The sequence below is a fragment of the Sciurus vulgaris genome, assembly GCF_902686455.1.
Source record: "Sciurus vulgaris genome assembly, chromosome: 3".
NCBI classification, from domain to species: Eukaryota; Metazoa; Chordata; class Mammalia; order Rodentia; family Sciuridae; genus Sciurus; species Sciurus vulgaris.
Window position 1 is genome coordinate 27,446,853 of NC_136463.1, and position 22,133 is coordinate 27,468,985.

The 22,133-nt window shown below is 51.0% G+C and overlaps 1 protein-coding gene and 1 long non-coding RNA gene across 4 annotated transcripts in view; one reads left to right on the forward strand and one right to left on the reverse strand.

The window, feature by feature from the left end:
• MYCBPAP (MYCBP associated protein) lies at positions 1–20,837 on the forward strand. The gene is given in 20 exon segments (XM_079131155.1): positions 1–208; positions 6,801–6,928; positions 7,505–7,664; positions 7,806–7,909; positions 8,682–8,865; positions 9,162–9,277; positions 9,780–9,930; positions 12,506–12,621; positions 12,712–12,827; positions 13,277–13,388; positions 13,899–14,088; positions 14,572–14,759; positions 15,545–15,691; positions 16,061–16,465; positions 16,853–16,974; positions 17,655–17,770; positions 18,285–18,436; positions 18,612–18,782; positions 20,696–20,779; positions 20,781–20,837. Coding segments are annotated over 20 exon segments (2,880 nt in total). The 5' UTR covers positions 1–132; the 3' UTR covers positions 20,823–20,837.
• LOC306656198 overlaps positions 19,449–22,133 on the reverse strand; it is a 3,740-nt gene continuing 1,055 nt past the window's right edge. For 2 of the 3 annotated variants that reach the window (XR_013762444.1, XR_013762445.1), the window contains exons 2-4: positions 21,917–22,130; positions 20,865–20,986; positions 19,449–20,221 (exon numbers count right to left, since the gene is read on the reverse strand). This is a non-coding gene — a long non-coding RNA (uncharacterized lncRNA). Of the gene's footprint in view, positions 20,268–20,864; positions 20,987–21,916; positions 22,131–22,133 lie in introns of those variants that run through there. The other variant, XR_013762446.1, reaches the window with a different exon arrangement.

Here is a 22,133-nt window from a genome sequence, read left to right on the forward strand (position 1 = left end):
GCCGCGCGGGGCGCTGGTTGCTATGGACGCCGCGGCGGCCGCTGGCGGGCCAGGGCGTGGGGAGAGACCTCACAGCCCCGTGGTCTCCGGGCCCAGAGGTGCAGGGCCCCGCTTGCAGCTGGGGACCGTACCATGAAGACTCTCAAGAAGGAATCCCGTACCAAACTACTGCCAAGCAAGTTCTTGGAGGCCTCGGAAAACATGAAAGGTTGGCCCAGGCTGCCTTAGGTGCCCAGGAGAACCCGACAGGGATGGTTGAGGCAGGGTTCAGGACAAGAGGCCTGGAGGGATGGAAGTGAAGGCCCCTGGGAAATGGGGTACAGGGCCTCAGGGGTCAGTGTATGGGGAGATGCCTTAGGGCAGGACTCCACCTCTAACCATATCATAAGGTGGCACTCTGGAGGCAGGATCCCTAGACTGGGTGAGGCACCAGCGAAGAGTTTAAAGCTAGAGGGGAGAGGAAATTGGGTCCTTGGGAAGAGAAATTCAGGAGAGAGTGCAAGAAACCACCTTGATGGGGGCCTGGGGCGGGGATTGCACTGAGTCCTGTTGGAAAAACTCAAAGAAGTGCTTAACTCCTCTAGTTCTGTCTGGACTGCCCTTTTCTACATGTCCTTTCCAGCATTGTACCAGCTTGTTTAACTTAGAGTGACTGCTTTCTGACTGCAGTTACCCTCGGTTGCAAGTGGGAGAGCCACAGGCTTCCTGACAACAGACTGACCCCCAGGGACAAGTTCCCCTTTGCAAACCACTCCCTCTTTGTCCCCTCCCCCCCCCCTTTTTTTTTGGTGGCATTGGGGAATCAAACCCAGGGCCTCATGCATGCTAGGCAAGAGCTCTACCACTGAGCACTAAGTCACATCCTCAGCCCTGTTTTCATTTATCTGTGTGAGCACTGTGCTGGGCAGCAAGGGTATTGATAATGTCCCCAGTGGAGGTCTGAGAAGTTTCCACAGAGGAGGACCTCAACTAAGGATGAAGGAGTCCTTCATAAATGTCATAGTAAAGAATTTCAAGATGTGTCAGAGACACAGTAGAGATTTAGACAGGAAAGCAAGGAGTGTGCATTCAAAGAAGAATGTGGGCTGTCTTGAGAGTGAGATGGCCTTTTGGGGTATGGCCCCCACCCTCACCAACCCTGCCCCCTGTACTGGGGATCCAACCCACGGCTTCACAAATATTAGGCAAGCACTTTACCACTGAGCTAAGTCCTCAGCCCTTTTTATTTTATTTTGAGATAGGATCTCACTAAGTTACGTAAGGCCTCACTTAGTTGCTGAGGCTAGCCTGAAACTTGTAATCCTCCTGCCTCAGCCTCCTGAGTTGCTGGGATTACACGTGTGCACCACCACAGCCTGCTTGGGCTATTCTTTTAAAGGGGACTTGGTGGTGAGTGGGCTTGGAAGGTTTGTGAGGATGGTTTCAGTCTGGAGATCACAAGATGGTTTATGGTGGTCTCACAGTTCTCAGGATCTTCATGTTGATATTGCCTCCTCTCTCTGATTGACAGATCATTTGAAAAGTACCCTGTATTGTAGGTTTCTTAAAATATATCTCCCTTTGCTTAATCTATTCTAAAAGTACATTGCACAAGGCAATTTTCATAAGCAAGTGAATTTCTAGTAACTTAAAGATTGTGAGTGAAGATTTGCAGACCTACCAGAAATTTGGGAGTGACAGGCCTGGGGAAAAACTAGACTGGGGATTGCCAGGCCTCGGAAGAAGATGGGCCCCGGGGAGAGAAGGTATGAGGACCCTTAGCCAAGCTTTCCGATTCAAGTCACAGTCTTATTTCCCTTCCTTTTGTCTCTTTTCTACCCGTCTTTTATTTCTTCCATCCTACCTCAATATTAAGTGTGTGACCCCAGCCCTCCAGTGAGGACCTGGAGGAGGATCCAGACAACGCAGAAGTGTAGATGCTGTGACGCAGGCACCCATAAGGATAAGGCGGCTCAGAGCACCTGACCCAGGCTTGGGATGCTAGAGTTTAGTGGGGGAGGTTTTCTGAAGAAGGTGACATTTATGGCAGATCTAAAAGAAAAAAAAAAAAAAATGAAAGAGTTTGTTTCTCTAGGTCTAGAGAGAAGCCTGAGTTCATAGATTGATGAACATGGGCACCAGAGGGGGCTGGGCAGGTGGGCAGGGGCCAGACCATGAAAGGCCTTCACAGGCAAGGTCAGAACGTGCGGGTGTGCTCTTATAGGCACCGGGGGGGACCCAGCCTCAGCGGTGCAGTGAAAGCTCAGTGTGAGGAGAGGGGCAGGCCTGGACTCAGTAGGGTCCCCTAGGAGGCCCAGAAAGCTAACAAGAGCTGCATTGCTTTTCAGTATGGCTTTCTTTTATGCTTCTTCATGGTATAAAAGGCTGATGCTGTTTCATGACATACTTTCTAATAGTTAAGAGAGAGAAAAAAATACCTGGTTTGCTTTCCCAAGGGCAGTCAAGGGCTCTCCCAGCCACTGCCTCCTGCTCTCCTGTTTCTGTATCATCTTTTTTTTTTTTTTTTTTTTTTTTTTGGTACTGGGGATTGAACTCAGGGGCACTTGACCACTGAGCCACATCCCCAGCCCTATTTTGTATCTTATTTAGAGATAGGGTATTGCTGAGTTGCTTAGCAGCTCACTAAGTTGCTGAGACTGGCTTTGAACTCGCGATCCTCCTGCCTCAGCCTCCTGAGCTGCTGAGATTACAGGTGTGTGCCACCGCACCCAACCTCTGAACCATCTTAATCAGATTTAAACTCTCTACTGTAAACAAATCAAAGGTTTTTCATTGCATATTGGTTGCATATTTGATTTTAATAAGGAGAAGATTTTGTTTATAAAATAGCCCTAGAGTTAAAAACATGCACCAGTGTGAGGAGGGAGAAAAGAACAAAGAAGTTGTTTAACATGGTTGCCGGAACCGTGGAGCATCCCTGTAATCCCGCAACTTGGGAGGCTGAGGCAGAAGGATTGAAAGTTTGAGGCCAGCCTCAGCAACCTAGCCAGGGCCTTGGCAATTTTGCAAGACCTTGTCTCAAAATAAAAAATTAAAACGTCTAGGGATGTGGCTCAGTGGTTAAGCACCCCTGGGTTCAATCCCTGGCATGGAGTGGGGAGTGTTTGGTAACATGTAAGATTTCTTTTTTTCCTGAACGTTCTCAGGGAACCCTCTAATGTAGTAGGGCAGCACCTCCCCCCATATAATGCAGCCAGTGAACAAATATAATCTCATGCTGGTTCTCCAAGGTCTCTGACTCACAAGCAAAAAGACAACCAAATACAGCGACTGGAAACCTGTTTAGGGACCTGGGAGTGCTTTTGAATCCTGGTTTCTCCCTGGTCTTGCTGCTAAGGAACATGGAAGACTCCCAGTAGTACCAGATCCCCCTTCGCCACCAATTAAAGCTCTACCCTGGTAGGACCTTTCCTGCCTTGGTTTCCCACAGCGCAACCCTGAGGTCAGAATTTCCCACAGGCTTTAATCAGCACTTTAAAACAATAACATTCAGATAACACAAGAAGCAAAAAATGGAACTTGGGTTACTTCTCCCTTCACAGTTCCCTGTCCCATCCCTGCTCCCGGCCCAAGGGCCTCACTTCCAGCTTCTTTGCTCTAACAGAGGTGTTACTTGGCTGCCATCGGCAAGAGGACTGGTGTCTTTGACCCCTCCGCCTTCAGGAAGAGCAGAGCTCTGTGGTCACCACTGGCACGCTCAGCCCACATTTCCAGAAGGAAGAACGGGAAAGAGCTAGGCCTGCACAGTTCAGCAGCGACTTACTCCACCCTGCAGGGGGCTCATCCTCCCTCCAGTCCATCTGGCTCCCCTCCTTCCCACGGAGCCAGGGATCATTCGGAAATGCCACTGTCATCCACTCACTCTCCTGGACCAGAGAGCGGGTGCCAGCTCCACACCTCATAGCGCCGCCTCGGCCTGGTTTCTTTCATCCCCAGCAGCACCCCTGCATCCCCAGCAAGGCTTCTGTGTTACTATGTCACACACCCGCCTTGTTCAACCCTGTTCCTGCTGAGCTCCGACAGGGCCTCACCTGGAACATCTCCTTTGTGTGTGTGTTTCTTGCAGCGCTGGGCAGGGAACCCAGGGCCTCACACGTGCCAGGCAAGCAGCCCTCTTTGTGCTGCTCCGCCTACCTTTGCAAAGCCTTCCTTGTCTCATGCCCCTCTTAGCCTGGGAAGCTGTCTCTGTAGCTGCTCCTCCAAACCTTCTGTAGAGTCTTCAATTCTGTGACCTACAGGGCTCTGTGCCTTCTGTGATGCCTAAGCAGACCTCTTGCCTGGGCCTCTCAGGCAGGCTCTTGTGTTTTGTGTTTGCTTTGCGTTACTGTCTGACTCATCTTTCAGTCCCTCTAGAGGAGAAGCCATATTGTAATCATCTTTTATATCATCTCCTCTGTCATTTATAACACATCGAAGGTCCTTGGTAAATATTCCGAGGATGACTTTAACTTTAAAACATATATCTCATTTGAGTGGCCATTTCATGAATGGAAACGCCCCAGTCCCTGACTGTATGCAGTAACAGAGCCTTACTGTACTGCATCAAGATAGCTTTCTCAGACCAGAGTTTCACTGACTACTTCAATCTCAAGCAAACGTGAAAAATTGCTTTCTGTATCACTCCAAGGGGTGGGAGTTTTGGCTCCCAGAAATCGTCAGCAGTGTTGAAGGTTTATATTTACACATGGTAATTCTACAGCCACTGGTGAAAAACACACATCTGGAGAACTTAATCCCTTGGGAAGATGTAGACCAACCAAGGTGATGGACAGAAGAAACAGATGTCCTGAAAACTATGAATCATACCAACAGATTTATAAAAGCAGACTTTCAACTGGTTTTAATTCTTTTGTGGGCTGCCACCAACTTTGGTGATTTTGTGTAGAAAGGAGAGAGAAATAGAAATCAAAACCCCAAACTGCATCTCCATGCCTGGAGGCAGATCAAACCAAAAGTTGGGTCCAGCGGCTCAGCCCTACCCATGTTTGTGTTTTGTGTTCTGAACTTCTGCAGACCCCACAGCGGAGGGCATGGGCTGTGGCTGATGGGCGGAATTTAGAGTTATGTTTGGAATGATTCTGGCTTTTCTTTCTGTTTTTTTCTTCTCCTCCCCCCCCCCCCAACTCCATCAACTATATAAACGTTTCTTTAAAAGATAGTTTGATTTTGTTAGCCGGCACCCCTTCCTTGATGTTTTAGTGCTATGGTCTCTTTAAGATTAGGATACTTAGAGCAACAGTAGATAAACCAAATTTTGTTTTAAATGCCCTGAAGGGGCAGGGCTTAGGTTTTCTTTTGATTGTTTTATGCCACATCAAACCATTCAAAAGGACAGGTTTACTAGCCAGAAAAACAAGCAGTACACTCAAAACATTTGTGCCAGGTCCTGGTCAGAGATCTGGCCCATGTGATGTCCGTGTGACATGTCCCAGCCACCACTGGAGAGACACGCACTTCAGTCTCTCCACTTGGTTCCAGTCTCATGAGCCCCTGTCACATCATTATCAGATAATCTAGATAATCTGGTCCTCGCCCTTGCACCCCCGGTCCATCCCCCTTGCCATGCTGGGGGCCACATGTAAAGTCCCCTGCTTGTCTCCCAAGCTCTTCGTGGTGGGCTGCTGCTTCCCTCTCCGGTTCTGCTTCCTGCCTCCCACCTTGCTGTGCTCCAGCTATTTTAAAACATGATCTGCCTTCCAGAGCCCCGCTTCCTTCTCTCCTGCCTGCAGCCCGCCTTCCGCTGCTCTTTGGGATGTCTCTTCCCAAGCGCCATTTCACTCCCCTGACTCGGCTCCATCTCTCCGCTCTCGGTTTAAACATAGCCTCCCTAGGAAGCCTTTCCTGAGCATGCTGAAGACCCAGCTGGGGCCCTTGGATGTCCCCTAGTGCCCCAGCTCGGTTGACAGCCCTGTCTCTCATGAGGTGTGTGCCCTTTGAAGACCCCTTGTGCCATTTCTCCCCAGAACCTAGTACAGTGCCTGGCACAAAGCAGCTGCTCCACATTTTTAAATGAAATAATATGAAATGAACGGCCAGAGGTGCATGTGTTCTGCTTCCCCCCAGAGTATCTGCATTTTAACCAGTGTCTTGAGAAACCAGTGCCTTCATGCAGAACAGACCAGGGCCAGCCATGGAAGAGGCTGAGAAAACAGCTAGCCCAGGTGTCCCAAACCACTAGGCATCAGAATCCCAGGATTTAATTTATAAAACTTCCTTAAGTTTAAAAAAAAAAAAAAAAAAAAAAAAGATAGCTCCCTAAACCCTGGCATGCAGTACCCAGGAAGGTGTGTTTATCAAACTCCCCCAGAAGATTCTGGGGCAGACATTTAGGAACCACTGATATAGTCCAATTTCCTCTTTTCACCTATGGAAGACCAAGATCCAAAGGGGTTATGTGATGTGCGCCAAGGTTGTTCAACTTGTAAATAACACAAGCAGAAATGGAATATTTTTAAATCTCAATTATAGCTACAGAAGTCTCAGCCACTGTGGCCAGCTGGGGGCAGTGGGTAGGAGGACCCCAGCAGAGAACTCCCATCCCCTGGTCATCTTGGCAGCCTCTGCTATCCTGTCCAGGTGACCAGCTCTGCCCCTTACCATGCATTGTAAATAAATGATAGGGATTTGTTTGTTTATTTTATTTTTTGCAGTGCTAGGATCCAGGGCCTAGTTGCCTCGCACATGCTAGGCTAGCACCCTACAACTGAGCTGCACTCCCAGCCCTAGATTTATAATTTTATTTATGTAGTTATATATACCGAAGGCTCTTTGAGCACTGCCTACTGTCTGCTTCTCTTCAGAAAAGAAGCGGGCCAAGGCACCCGAACAACCCACACCCCCCATCCAGGAAGAGCCTGAGCCCGTGAGCAATGTCCTACAAGGAGATGACATTCTTGCCTTAGCCATTAAGAAGGAAGATTTGAAGAAGGTAAGGATGAAGTGCGTGGGTCCCTTGCTGCAGACACTGCTGCCAGCCTGGTGGTCTAGAACAGCAGCCATGCCAAGGTCCTCCTCCAGCCCCTAGTCACAGGAGCATGCCATGGCAGGGGACAGTCCGTTGAACACAGATTCTTTTCACTTCAGCATCTGAAGGAATTGTGTTGTTTTCATGTTTCTGAGATCCATGTAGAACCACAGGGGACGAGATGATGCCGTATCATGCTTCCTGGCGAGGACGTGACACTATCCCCATTTCATAGATGGGAAAATGAGTTTATGCAGCAAAGATAAGAGATCTAGGTGAAGCTGCTAATCTCCAACCGGAGGCCTTTCCTGGAAGAGTCAGCCACTTTTCACCTGAACTGTCTGGAGTCATCAGATATTTTTTCCTTCCAGACATTTCTGACTCTTCTCTGTTACATCGGCCATTGCTGGACATAGCTAGGGAAGCAGACTTGTCAGCCTAAAGGAATTCCATCAAGAACCAGGGCAGAGGAGATGGGTGGCGCTCTTCCTTCTTCTCCTCCTCTTCTCAGGTGGAATTCTCCTTTTGGTCTCTTTTTAGCAACACAGTCCTCGCCTTCCTGAAACAGAAGACAAGCCAGTCACATGCCAGAAATTTATCATTCGTAAACCCAAACCCAAGGATACTAGGAGGAAGGTCTGCCACTTGGTAGCACATCCTGCTAATCCAGAAGTAGCCACAAAGCCCCTGGACTACTCTGGTATGATCAGTCTTGGCCCTGGAACCCCTGGGCTTTGAATTCATGGGTCAGCTTTGAAAGAAAGCCATTAGAAAGTCGGCCCCTTGGGTAGCCCGCCAGCTACCTACAGTTCATCTTTTCCTATCCCTCTTTTCCCCCCAGGCCCAGGTGATCACTTCGATGGCAGCGATCAGATCCTGCCTCACCACATCTTGGGGAGTCTCCAGGACTTTAAGAGAATAGCAGTTGCTAGAGGGAACACCCAGGTTTGTTTGTGTCAAGCTGCCTGGCTCAGAGAAGCCGCTGAAGCCACTTTAGTCTCCCCCCTGCAGACTCAAGAGGACTAGAGACAAATCAATCTCTGGGCCTCAAGTGTGAGAAAATAATTGACCCGCCCCTGAAGTAGTTTAGACACTTAGTTGCAAGTCACAGAAGCCAATTTAAGCTGGTGTCAGCTGAAGTCAGAGGTTTGCTCTAAGGATACAGAGGTTGCCTCATGAACCTGAAAGGGGCCGAGTATCTGGGTGTCCGTAGGCTGAGCACAAAGGAATTAGGACGCAGGGCCCAGTTCATTGCCCTCTGCCACTCTGTGCTTGCTGTCCCAGTTCCATGGTGGAGGTAGGTGGCTTTCCCCTGCTCCCTGGGTGACCTCCTCATGTGCAGTGCTTCTCTGTTCCTCAGATCCTTCACTGTCATCAGGCAGGTGCTAAGGGGGATGGGGTCATGTATAAACGGCTCCATCTCCCTGGGCAAAAGCGCCGGTTAATATCAGTTGTGAGGAAGCGGGCCATGCTAAAAGATGCTGACTGCAACCTCAGAACCAAAGTTCCTTTTGGGAGAAGGGAAGGGAGTGGCTGACACCTGATCCCAAGGCCTCCTGGTTCAGTGATTTGTTTTTTGTCACTTGCCACCCTGTGGTCCTAAAGAGGGCTTCTCAGCAGAACAGGACAATGGAGGAAACTAGGTGTCTGGAAACTTCTGCTTGGGCCGACTTGAGGCCTTCTCACCAGTTTCCACATGCCCACATTGTCCTTTCAGCTGGCTGAGCTGATCCACATCCCGCCCAGTCTGATGACCCTCATCTCAGCTAAGGAAGAACCAAAGCAGAAAGACCCAAAGGAAGAGAAGCAACATCCGTGGGCCCCACCTCCTCAGCACAACTTTCTGAAAAACTGGCAGCGTCACATGACCCTGCGAAAGAAGCAGCAGGAAGCCCTTAGTGGTGAGCCGAGTGGACAGGGCTCCTGCCTGGCCTCCATCTGGCTCAGAGGCTCTGCTGTGTGTGTGTGTGTGTGTGTGTGTGTGTGTGTGTGTGTGTGTGTCTTTCCCCCCACCTGTCCAGATCCTGGATGCTGACCACGTTCGTGCTGTTCACTCCAGAAAGCTTACTGCTCCTACACCTCAGTTTAGTGGTCCCGCAAGCAGCTCTGCCAGCCCGGCTGCCCTGGGTAGTGCCGGGGCCCATTTGTTCCGGTTTGGTGCATTCTGATGGCTGCATTCTTGCCTCCCACTCTCAAGAGCACCTGAAGAAGCCAGTCAGTGAGCTGCTGATGCACGCTGGGGACTCCTACAGACAGATCCAGGAGGAGCGGGAGCTCATTGACCGGACACTTCCAACACAGCATGATTGGAAAGTGAGGGCGGCCATTCCCAAGTGCCCAGTGCTGCGCCATGCGGGGGGGGGGGGCAGGGACACAGGAATGACTTGTCCCAGGTTGCACAGTTGTGGAGAAAATAATCTATGCATTGCACAGCATCGCAAAAGCCCCTGGGACCTTTACTAAATTCTGTTAGTGGGTGTTTGGGGACTGTTAGTTAAATAATTAAGCCTGTGGTGGTCACCGACGGTCAGTGTGTTACTGAGTTATTATGAATCTTAGTGTGTGTCTCCTAAAGGCTTAGTCTCCTGCTTTTGGACTTCCCATTAGTAAGGACCCACACCTGGACCAGCTTATATCATCTTTCTGGGGTCAGTAGAGGCTACAGCAAGGCACCCTGAAAATAAGAAAGTGGGTACTTCTCTTCTGCCATCAGAAGAGGTCAGGAAGCGTCCGCAGTCTGTGGTGCTGTTGTCTTCCCAGGCCCCACCGCCGGCTGAGGTGCTGACAACCTCACTGCCCCATCTTTCCTTACCAGGGCTATAAGGACGCCAGTGTGTTCTGGAGTCCACTGGAATACCTGGGAGATGAAATGACAGGTCTGGTCATAACCAAAACAAAAACTCAGCGTGGCTTTGTGGAACCCATTGTTCACATCAAGAAGCCCCATTCCATCCAGGTGGAGACAGGTGAGTAGCAGGGCTATAAACTGGCTTCTGGTGCCTGGCACAGGAAGCAGGCAATGTGGTGGGACCAGCACGGCTGTGCCATGAGATAGACCTGGGACCAAACCCTGGTTCAGCGTGATCTTGGGCAAGACCCTGCCCTTCCCTGAGGTTCAGATCTGTCTTCAATAAAAAAGATAGAGATTTAAAAAAGGGCAGGGTAGGGGCGTGGGCCACAGAGCCGAGCCATCTAGTACAGCAGCCTCAATGAGGCAGCAGCAGCTGGGGGCAGCCAGGATGTGGCTGGTCTACACGAAGGCACGCTGTCACTGTAAACCACACCCGGCTTGCTCGCTCTCTTTCCTAATTAATTTATATTTATTTATTTATTTTGGGACTGGGCATTGAACTCAAGGGTACTCTGCCACTAAGCTACATCCCCTGCCCTTTTTATTTTTTATTTTGAGACAGAGTCTTGCTAAGTTGCCCAACCTGGCCTTGACCTTGGGATCTTCTTGCCTTAGCCTCCCAAGTCACTGAGATGATAGGCTTGCTGCAACTGCCACCCAACCTACACCCTGGGTTTTGAAGACTAGTTTGAAAGAATATTTTATGAATAATTTTTACATTGATTACATAGTGAAATGATAATAGTTTTGATGACCCATGGGCTGGGCAGGCTAGGGGCGACTGGTTGAGGAGGAGCAGAGAGGAGCCTGAGCAAGGATGGGCCCCCACACCTCCTGGACACCCCCTCCCCCAGTGCATTTCCTTGAGGAAAGGATGTTGGCAGCCATGGTGATCCACAGGACATGGCTGGATTCACTGATCTCTGGACCAGAAGGAGATTAAAAAGATGCTGCTCAACACGGCTGTGCTGCCAGTTGCAAGGAGCCTCACCCTAGATTCTTCCTGAGCCTGATGGATTTGCAGTGATGCTCAGTCTCCTGGGGAATGAGGCTGCTGGAAGCTCACCCTGGAATTACATACACCTGGCACGTTTCAGGATGGTACCAGGGATTTTAAGGACGATCCTGGCTGAGTGCCTGGAGGTTTCTTCCAGCCTGGATGCCCTCGGGGGATAGAGAGAGAACCAGATGCCCTTGGGGGATAAAGAGCTGGCAGCTGCCAGCTCCCTCGGGGCTCCCTCTGAAGGGAAATCTTCCCCCAACTCTTGGTTTGTCATTATGGGAAAGGAAAAAATGTTATTGAAGATGCACAATGTGAATCTAGTCATAAGGAAATAGTGGACAAACGGAGGGACTGCCCTATAACACCCAAAAGTGTCCAGGTCAGGAGAGTTAAAGGAAGACTGAGGGATGTTCCAGACCGAAGACTGAAGGGACCTGACTGCTGGATGTATGGAGTCTGAATGTTGTAGAAACTCAAATGAGAGTGAGAGTGAGATGTGAGTTATCTATTAAGGTCAGCTCCATGATTTCACTGTGGAGTGTGGTCCCAAGGGTGAATGTCCTTGCTTTAGGAAGTGCACACAGAAGTATTTTAAGGCAGCTGGGCACAGTGGCAAATGCGCGTAATTCCAGCAACTCAGGAGGCCAAGGCAGGAGGATTGCAAGTTGGAGGCCAGCCTCAGCAACTTAACAAGTTCTGTCACACACACACAAAATAACAATCAAAATAAAAAGAGCTGGGGTTGTAGCTCCATAGTAGAGCACCCCTGGGTTCAATCCCTAGTACCAGCAACCCCCCACTTAAAAAAACATATTCTGGGGTAAGGAGGTATCTGGTCAGCCACTTTCTCCTCCTTGGCATAGGAATGAGAATTTGCATGTACTCTCTGCTTTTCTGCAAGCTTGTGTAACTTAACAAATACAGCAATAATAATAATAATAATAATAATAATCAAAGTTCAGCCAACCAAAAAAAAAAAAAAAGGATACTAGTTTTGACATATTGAATTAAATAGACTGTCTTACTAAGATGAACCGTACCTCTTTACCTTTCCAGTATAGCATCTGGGACACTTGATCTGACCCGTGGCTTGCTTGTGTGGTTTGTGCTGTTCTGTTGGCAGCCCTGTTTGAGCACCTGCCCGCCTGCCCGGGTTCAGATCCCAGCTGGGTTGGGTTTCTGAACTTGTGTGAGGAATTTGACCCCTCTGGCCCTTGGGTTCCTGTTTGTAGAATACTCATAGGGTTATGAGACGGTTAAAAAGGAGACAAGGGCTATGATATGCATTAAGAAATTCTGGCTCATAGTTAAAGGTAGCTCCTCGTGGGGCTGGGATTGTGGCTCCGTGGTTGAACGCTTGCCTAGGCTCTGTGAGGCACTGGGTTCGATTCTCAGCACTGCATATAAATAAATGAATAAAATAAAGGTCCGTCGACATCTAAAAAAAAAGGTAGCTACTCTTGTTCTTATTATAACCCCAAAGATTTGGCTGTTTGGAAGCTAATCTCCCAGGAATCTCTGGGGCTTCTGGGGAGCTCTGAGGCAGGAGTCTAGCTGCCCTAGGAAAGCTGTAGTTTTTCACCACTTTTCAGAAATGGTGTTGAATGTGTGTTCCATGGTCCTTGAGGGGTGGGTGGAAAAGGGGGCAGGGCAGCAGCCTGGGCTGTGTCCTTGGACCCCACTTTAGGATTGCCAGCCCAGAAGGATGCTTGGTACCGCCATACCTGGGATCGGAGTCTGTTTCTCATCTACAGACGCAAGGAGCTGCAGAGCATCCTGGCTGAGCTGGATTTCAGCCAGCAGGTTGGGAGAGCCTCCCTGTCCCAGTCTGAGGTCCCTTGGGGTGGTACTTGTCTTCAGTCAGCTAATATGTCCTTTCTCTGTCCCTCTGAGGATATTGATGGCCTGGAGGTGGTGGGCCGAGGGCAGCCCTTCTCATCTGTCACGGTGGAAGAATGTACAGTGTTTGAAAGGAGCCAGGAAAGCCCCTCTGAAGACAACTCACACCTGTGAGTGGGCCCTGCACCCCAGCGAGGAGGCTGAAGAGCGTGGCTTCCCTGGGTGGCCACAAGTACTGACAGGCAGCTTCCCTCCCTAAAGTCAGGGTGTCCATCCCTGCCTCGCTAGTGGCTCCACCCCTTCCTCTTGCAGCACCTGTGCTAGCTTTTCTGTTGCCATCTGCTCTTTTCTAACAACCAGCTCTGGATGGGGACTTCCGGGTTAAATGGCCCTCCAGCCCCTCCCATTGCAGTTGAAAGAGAAGGGCTGGGGGGAGGGCGTGAAGAGGCTGCTGTTCAGGAGCCAGCGGGAGGAAGCTAAGCCAAAGCAGGTGGATCACCTTCTACTGCACTGCAGGGCAGAGCCCTTCACATCCCTAGGCTGCCTGGCAACCATCTCCATGGGGTCCATGTGGCCTGACTGTGCAGCCTCCAGGTGAATAAGTCCTTGGTTTTTACAGAGATTTACAGACCAGTTGCCCTGATGGGGTCTCTATGCCTATTCTCGGCCCTTCGCTGCTATTCTGTGGGAAGCCAGCTTGCTGGATCAGAGGCAGTAACCCACAGGACAAGGTAAAATCACCTCACCCTCACTCACCTGCTGGGTGCAGGCCCAAGGTGACCATGACAGTCACAAGGAGCCTGTGTGGAGTCCTATTTTATGTTTTATCTGGTCACACACTCAGCATTTCTGAAAACGGTAATAGCAACAGTAAATTGAGCAAGAATAAAATCACAAGGCTGAAAAGAGTGTCACAAGCTACCTACTTTGTACCCAGACCCCAACCAGGTAAATATGCAAACTCTCTCAAAGATAGTACTTCCAGAAAGTTACAAAATGTTATACAGATGTTCAGGAGCAAAAATGTTCATTGGGTAGAAATTCTTTCTTTGCACTATTCATAGTGACCTCTGAGACAGTCACTCTTGGGGGATGACACCACTTTGAAGCTACAGGCCTTGGAGACCTGGAATATGGGACTTTTGCTGTTAAGCCCAGAGAAGTCACAGGCAAACTGGGAGGATGGTCACCCTAGGCCAGGCCTCCAGCCCAGACAGTTCTCATACCTCCTCCTTCCCCAGAGGCACATAGGAATTGGTGTTCGCTTGACTTTCGAAACCCTTGAAGGGGAGAAAACATCTTCAGAACTGACTGTGGTCAATAATGGCACAGTGGCCATTTGGTACGATTGGCGACGGCTGCCCAAGCTGGACTCTTTCCAACATCAGAAGAGAGACAGGATGCAGCAGTTTTACTTTAACAACCGGGAAGGTACCTAGAAGCTGCCCTCCTCACTGGCTTCTGGTTATAGCCTCCGTGTCTGGGAGACACCAACATCTAGTTAGTGTCCAACTCCTGCAAGCTGGAGCCCCTGCTCCCAGCCATGTCCCTCCTTTTTCTTCAGTGACTAGTGTGGTCTAACTATTCCTGTCTGTTGAGAGTGATGGATCTCTTGAGAACACAGGGAGGTGAGCCACTGGGGAGCAGGAATTTCTAGGGGCTCAATTATCTGTATGCATAGGCTCCAGCCTAGGATGACCAGCTGTCCCTTCTTGCCTAGAACTTTCCCAGCTTTCAAGCTCAAAGTCACATGTTTCAAGAACCCTCTCAGTCCTGGGCAAACCGGGATGGTTGGTCACCAGACCTGGACCTCAGTTAAATGCATGTGTTTAGCTTAGGGTTTAGTTAAATTTCTACCTGCCGGCTTGGAGCTCAGCTAGCTCCTCCTCTTGGAAACCTGTCTCTGCCTCTCAGGTGTGATTCTGCCTGGGGAAACAAAGAACTTTACCTTCTTCTTCAAGTCTTCGAGTGCCGGCATCTTCAGGGAATGTTGGGAGTTCCGAACCCACCCCACCCTCCTGGGAGGTGCGCTCTTGCAGGTCAACCTCCATGCAGTCTCCCTGGCCCAGGACATGTTTGTGGAGGAGAGGAAGTCGCTGGAGGTAAGGGACCTGGGACCTTGGCCCCTGGAGATACCAGATAGGTTACTCTGGTGTTCTTTCTGGCTGTGCCTGCAGGGATCTTATTTCTCTCAGCCTAAGAGGTTAATTTTTCACAGACAGGTTCCTACTCTTGCTCAAATACTTTCCAGGGTTTTGTGTGAGGAAGATGGGGCAGGCAGGCTGGGGGAGGGGCAGCTTGCAGCACCGCCATGCAAAGCCCCCATTGGGAGTAGGGTATTCTGCCCTAAGATGCAGACTGAGTAGGGTATTCCCTGGAATCCAAATAGATCATGTCACCAACCTTCTATGCCAATGCTGTATTTTATTCACTGCTGTCTGGCACTGGGCAGTGGAGTGGCATTTAACTGACAAGACTTCCAAACCAGAGACAACTATTTAAATAGTTTATCTCAGCACCCACCCCATAAGCCAGCACCCTGGGTAAGTGGGAGGTGGGAGCTGGGAAGCTACCACCCCCAGTTCTCAACAGTGCCCAAACTGTGTGCCCCTTCTGCCTAACCTGGGGCAAATTCAGATCCCATTCTGGAGTGGCTGTCCTCTAGGACTGACCTCCTCTGGATCCTTTTTTAGGGAACCAGGAGACTTAGAAAGACCAAAAGGGTTTTGAGGCTTGGGATAGGTATGTGTGTAAGACAGAGAGACAGACAGATGATAGCAGGAACTCAGACCCTAGGAGGTCACAGTCCCAGGAATCTGGCTCCCTTCAAGTTTGCATGGGTGCTGGGAGTCTGGGCTGCCACCTTATGTCACCTTCCCTTCCCCAGAGAAAGCTGGCCACCCATGATGCAGTCACCATAGCAAAGGAAGTGCTGCAGGAGCTGCTGAGAGGGGTCCTGACCCCAGAGCGCACACCGTCGCCCGTGGACGCCTATCTCACTGAGGAGGAGTTGTTCCACCATAGGAATCCACACGTATGGGTTGGCACCAAGTGTGCCCTGGTGCAGTTGTGGGACCAAACCCTTCTGTGTGCCAGGACACGAGAAACTCACTTTCTCCTCACACTAGTCCCATGAGATGTTTGTACTCTTATATCCTCATTTTACACTGAGGAAACTGAGGCCCAGGGAGATTAGGGAGTGTGCCCGAGGTAGTTAGTAAGTAGGTGCTTAGTAGGTGCCTTCATTCAAGCCCAGCCTTTCTTAGAAGCCCAAATGCCAAAAAAAAAAAAAAAAAAAAAAAAAAAAAAAATTTAAACTGGAGATGCTGAGGTTGGAGGGAAGTGGGGAGTCCCCTGGCCTCAGCCACTCACCCTCTGCTGTCATCCCTCACCTCTGCTGCAGCTGTATTACCAGCACCATGTGGTACAAAACCTGCATCAACTGTGGAACCAGTACAAGATCCTGTCTGCCAAGGCTAAGGAGACCCAGCCAGGTGAAGAAGAGCACCCAGGGACCCCATCAGTCCATCTGGAGAAGGCATTGTCAGCGAACGTGGACAGCATGACAAACTTCAGGAGCCCACTCTATGAGCCTCGACTATCCCGGCCTGAGAATGAGGTCCCCGGCGACTCCCGAGATTACTCTACGTCCCAGAAGACTGCATTGGGGACCAAGGCTTCTCATAGGAAGAGCATCATGGAGGAGATCCTGGTGGAGAGCCCAGACGTGGAGAGTACCAGGAGCCCTTGGGAGCTGTCAGGCTCTCCCCTGCCTGAGTGGAACCTCTCTCTGCAGGAATTCAGAAAGGTGCGTCTGAGACCCGGAAGGAGTTAGTGGAGAATGACCCTGGGTAGCTGGGCACAGTGCTCCTTCCCCGAACCAGTTAGCTCCATCGCCTCCTGGGCAGAGCAACTGAACCTTCTGAGAGCCCAGAGAAAGTGATCTTTGGGGTCAAATATTTTTTTCTGGGTCCTCAGGCAGCTTTGGTAGAGGAAGGGCTCCTTCTGTGACCCTGGCAAGCCTTGGAGAAGGGGTTCATAACAGATTCCTCCAGGAAGTTCCAGGCCCCCACAGAAGGCACCTTAGGGTTCATGACTCCTGATTCTTCAGCTACCTGCCCCATCACTAGAGGACACAGGGACCCTGACTGTCCTAGAGCAGAACAGTTGCCCATGTGCCCATGATCCTAACCAGGCAGTGATGATACTCCCGGAGGACTACCAGAAAGAGGAGGCCCTAATCCGCCTCAGCAAGGCGGCCCTGGAGCTGTGCCAGGAGCGGAAGCCGTTGCAATCCAACCTCCTGCACCAGATGTGGTAGGTTCCCCCCATCACCGCCCCTGAGATGTCCCATCTCCATCCCTTGGTGACATCTGGCAGGGAGTCCCTGGACTCAAGGGGCTGAACATCCCTTGAATTCAGACTACTGAAGGATGCTCAAAGAGCTGCCACAGCACCCCGCAGCACCCCCTGCTCTCTGGGGAGCAGGCAGCAGAGTATATATACACCTTGCCTAGTCCTCCTCCTCTTGTTCCTTCTCAATGAGTAGAAGAATGAAAAGAGGAGATCCCAGTAAAAGTTTAATTTCTCTGTTGTCAGCCTTCCCCATACCTGTTTGGAACCTGCTTGGATAGGCTTGGGAGACCTTTTGCAAGACCTTCAGAATATGGCTCCAGGAGCCTCATGTTGGAAATCTCATGCGAGGCTCAGCCCTCCAGAGGGGTGCCAAAGTCTAACTGTAGCCCCAAAGCGCAGTTTAGATGCTGAAGTGGGATGGGATTCGTGGGGGCCTCCAACCCTGATCCTGGGCCTCTTTTCTTGGCTGCTGCCCCAGGGAAGCACTTGCACAGTCCTGGTGAGGATGCTGGCTGCTTGGTTGCATGGCGCTTTCAAGGTAGTTCCTGGCACTAGGGTCTTTGAAGGGAGCGACCTGAGCCTTGCAGGTTCAAGGACAAGTGAGGAGTGGTGGCTTTTCTCCAACCTGTCTTGCCCTCTAGTTTGCAGCTGTGGCGAGATGTAATTGACAGCCTGGTGAGCCATTCCCTGTGGCTAAGGGTTCTGCTAGGCCTGCCTGAGAAGGAGACTGTCTATTTGGATGTTCCAGAAGAGCAAGGTCAGACATTGAGCAGTCATCTCACTAAGTAGTCTTCCCCAGCCCTCTGCCCAGACAGTAGTGGTAGCCTGGCTATTCGTACCCATGTGGTGGGCACTCTGCAAGGTTGGGCCACCAAGTGGGCACATGCTACCCTCTGACTGCTGCCAGGATTTGGGGCTTAGAAGCTACCTTAATGATCACCATTCAGTCTGCCGAGTTTGCAGGTAGAGTCCCAGAAATGTAAATGACCTGTCTATGGCCATACACGGGGAATAGCAGAGCTGGGGCTAGAACCTAGGCCTCCTGCCTCCATCCCTCAGTCCTGAGCCACAAGGTCACATGCCTGAATAAAGGGATTCAGGGGAAGTAGTGCCACCTCTGCTCAACCTGAGAGAATTCTCTCCGCGCTGCTGAGAGGAGGGCTCAAACCTCACCCTTTGCTTCTCCATGTCGTTCCCAGCCTCCTCATGGGCCTGCGGTGTACGCTAGACCGCAGGGGCCTGCTACACTCTCTTCCACTCACTTCCCTCAGATCGAAAATCACCTCCTATCGCGGAAGTGAAGGCGACAACTGGGAAAACTGGGAAGGAGGCAGAAGGCCGGAAAGGGGCAGCCCAGGAAAAGAAGCAACTGGGAATCAAAGACAAAGAGGACAAAAAAGGAGCCCGGGTGTCAGGGAAAGAGGTATGCGGGACATGGTCTGTGCCCTGGTGGGTCTGGGGAGGGTGTCCAAGGGGACATGGGGAGCTGGCGGTCTTTCCAGCACAAGGCCCGGCTCCCAGGGAGCTGCTGTGGAGAAGGTACCTGTCCTACCTTGGGAGCTACTAAAAGCTGTGTGTGTCTCCCTCTCTTCCAGCAGGACCGTTTCAACAGCAAGAAGCAGAAGGCAAAGGATGACAAGAAAATACTGAAATCTTTAAGTCGGGACAGGCTTTCCACTGACGACCCTGCCCCTGACAACACCGTGCCATCACAGGAACCCATAGATCCCCTGATCAAGGAGAAATACACCCAGAGGCTGCACATGGAGGTGAAGGGAAGAGCCCAGTAGCCACCCGCCCCTCCTCCACCCTGGCCTCCCCCTGCCGCATTCATTCCATTTACTCCCAAATGAGCATCTGCTCCATCAGTGATGGTGGCAGACCTGCTTCATGAAGGGCATTCGAGAGTGCAAGGCTGTCCTCGTGCATGACAGGGGATGAGCACCGTGACAAAGACCACGAATCAGGGTCAGCCAGGGGCAGGGGTGGGGCTCCCTGATAAGGTGACACCATACAAAAGCTTGAAGAAGGGTGAAAGGTAGACAGAAAAAGTGTCCTGGGCAGGGAAGCAGCTCTTGCATTGGAGGGAGTGGGCCAGCGGACGGGGAAGGAAGGAGGGAAAGCTGCTGGCAGGCACGTGGGGCGGCCCCTTGGGACTTTGTGGCCTATTGGGAGGACTCAGGGTTTTCCCTGAGAGAACTGGGTAGTCATGCAGCATTTTGAATGGAGGAGCAACATGGTCTGACTTAGTCTTTACAGACTCTAAGGGAACGGAGAACAAGGAACCCTTCTCTCTGCCACTTCTACTATATGCACCCTGGCAAACAGGTTCCTTGGGCGAAAACCACACAGGGTCATCTTTGTCTCTCTATTGCTATAACAAAGTGCCACAGACTGGGTGGTTTACAAAGAAAAAAGTTTATTTTGACTCACCATCTGAAGACTGTTCAGTCTAAGAACTTGGTGACAGTAAGGGCCTCACTGCTTCAGCTCATGGTGAAAAGCTGAACGGCAAGAGGGCAAAACACAGGAGTCTCATAACAACCTGCTCTGCAATAACTAACCCAGTCCCAAAAGAGTTCACGTTCCCCATTCACTCCGCCCCCAGGACTGGGGATTAAACCCAGGGCTTTGCTCATGCTAGGCAAGCACTCTGCCCTAAGCAGCAATTACAGCCCCTTTATAAACTTGCTAAGTTGCTGAAGCTGGCCTCCCAACTTGTGATCCTCCTGCCTTAGCCTCCCAGGCAGCTGGGATCATAGTTACCACCATGAGCTTAGAACTCTCGTGTTCCTGAAGACATTATCCCTTCTGGAGGGTAGAGCCCTAGTGACTCTTAAAAGTTGCATTTCCTCTCAATACCTTTACATTGGGAATCAAATTTCAACATGAGTTTCAGCGAGGACAGGTCACATTCCCACTGTAGCAAGGATACATCCACGGGAAAGACTTCATCATGATCTGTGGGTCCTTAAAAGATTCACCTAGGTTTTGTGTGTTTTCTTTTTTGCTACTGTTGGGAGGGAGGGCCACAAAGCCAGCTGGATGTGCCAGCGTGTCTGTAGTGGTGCTTTCTCTTCCTCTGAGGCAGACAGCTGGGAGCTGGGCTTACATCACTGTGCATTGTGGTAACACTCCGGATCTCATTTGATCAGAAGTTCCAATTGCTGCTGGTGATGTCAGTGAGATTTCTGATGATCGATGGGGTCTGGAAAGTTATTAAAGGGCCCTGAGGACTCCTGGGGCAAACTCTTCTGTAGAGTTAAGGACATTAAAAATCAAATTGCTTAGGCTTGTGTAACCCAGCCTAGTGGGGGACAGTCTTGGAGACCTTTCAGTATCTGCATCTGTGATCTTGCAGGAAGGTGAACTGGCCTCCCGGGGTAGGAGTTGAATTGGGGCTGAGCCCAGCCTCACCCTCCTGGTGCTAAATGGGCGTTGCTCCCTGGGCTCTCTGGAGTTGCCCTTCAACATGTGTAGGCTCCAGAGTCCCCAGTGCAGGATGACCTCCCCCAGTAGGTCTGAAAAATAAAACTGTTTGCAAAAACAGAAGTTCTACAGAAACTCTTGAACTTTGGGTCTCCTCTCTCCATGTCTTCTAGCACAGTTGACTTATAGGTACCTTCCTGTCAGGTCTCCACAGAGCAAGCCTTGGCCTGTGACATCTGTCCTGTTCTTCCAGGTCTATGAACTGCTGAATGCCCTAGTGACTGACCTGATGGCCCTGGCTGACGAGCTCAGCCCTGTAAAGAATGTCGAGGAGCCTTTGTATCCCTGCAGCTGACTCTCAGGCTCTCGCATCCCCCTAGGAAACTGGCTAACAAGTCAATAAAGAACCTTTAGATTCCTACCACTTCCGCCGTGCCTTTCTGTCTTGGTACTGGATCTCGGTGAGGTCAGCTCACGGCCCAGGTTCTCCCATGGCCCGCTGGCCCCCGATCCCCCTCTGCCCTGCTCCTGGAGCCATCCCCACCTGGGAGGTGATGGAGGGAGCATGAACAGAAGAGCAAGTTGGTAGCAGGACAAGGAATGAAATCAGGTGACAAGACAGATAGCATCACGTTCATAGTCCCTGCTCTGGTCTGGCAGGGTTCTAAAAAGGGTCACGCTTCCTGGAGCCAGGTCTTCCAAAGTGTCATCACCAAGTGTGACAAAGTGTGAGATCAGAGGAGAAGCAGAGCCCATGGGACTGGCTCCCTGAGATCTCAGAGCCCTGTCCCCAAGATAACACTACCACGCCTCCTCGATCCTGGAGGCCAGACCCCTTTGTCCTCAGCCAGAGGTTCTTATTTTGGGTTCTAGTCTGTTTTCTCCCCCTCTTTATGTTAAAGCATCTGGCCCTAAGCCATTTTTCAGGTTTAAGAACAGCCACTGGGAACTTCACGCTACCTTACTATGTAGAAGAATGGGAAATGGACCGAGGTGCCTGATCAGACCCAGCACCACAGGGTTTCTATGGGCAGGGCTCCCTGTATGAAGTGGGCCACAGGCTCCTGAGTTTAGAGACCCCCTCTCTGAACTGTGGCGGTTGGGCTTGCGGTCTCCTCAGTGCTGATGGAACAGGACAGGTGTGGGCAGAAAGCTCAGGCGTGGCTCAAAGCCTCTCGTGTTCACATTTGGTGTTTCTAATAATGACCTCATGGGTCTCCAGCACCCTCCAGTTGAGAACTGGATAAAGGAAGCTCTGAGAAGGCAGGACGCTCCCTCCCCAGGTTAGAGAGTCCTAATGCCCCCTCAGGGTGGCTGGGGAAGCCAGCTGGAAGCCCACAAAGGGACAGCCCCAGGGAATGGTCCTGCCCTCCCCTTTAATGTCCTCTAGAAGAGGAGGGGTGGGTGTGGTGGGGGTACGGGGAAGCCCCCACCCCTGTTTCCTGTTGAGGAGGCAAGGGAAGGGTTAACTCACTGTGGGATGAGAGTGGGTCCCTGGCTCCAAATCTGCACCTCCTGGGGTCACCAGCAGGCAGGACTGTCTCCGAATGCCCCGCCCTCCTGGAGGCAGCAGGAAGGGGTTAACACGCCCGCCCGCCCTGCGTCCTCCTGTGTCCTGTTACTGCTGAGGCAGACCTGCCCGGCCAGCTGAGCAACTTTCCTCCTGAGTGCTGCAGGCTGGCCAGAGTCTA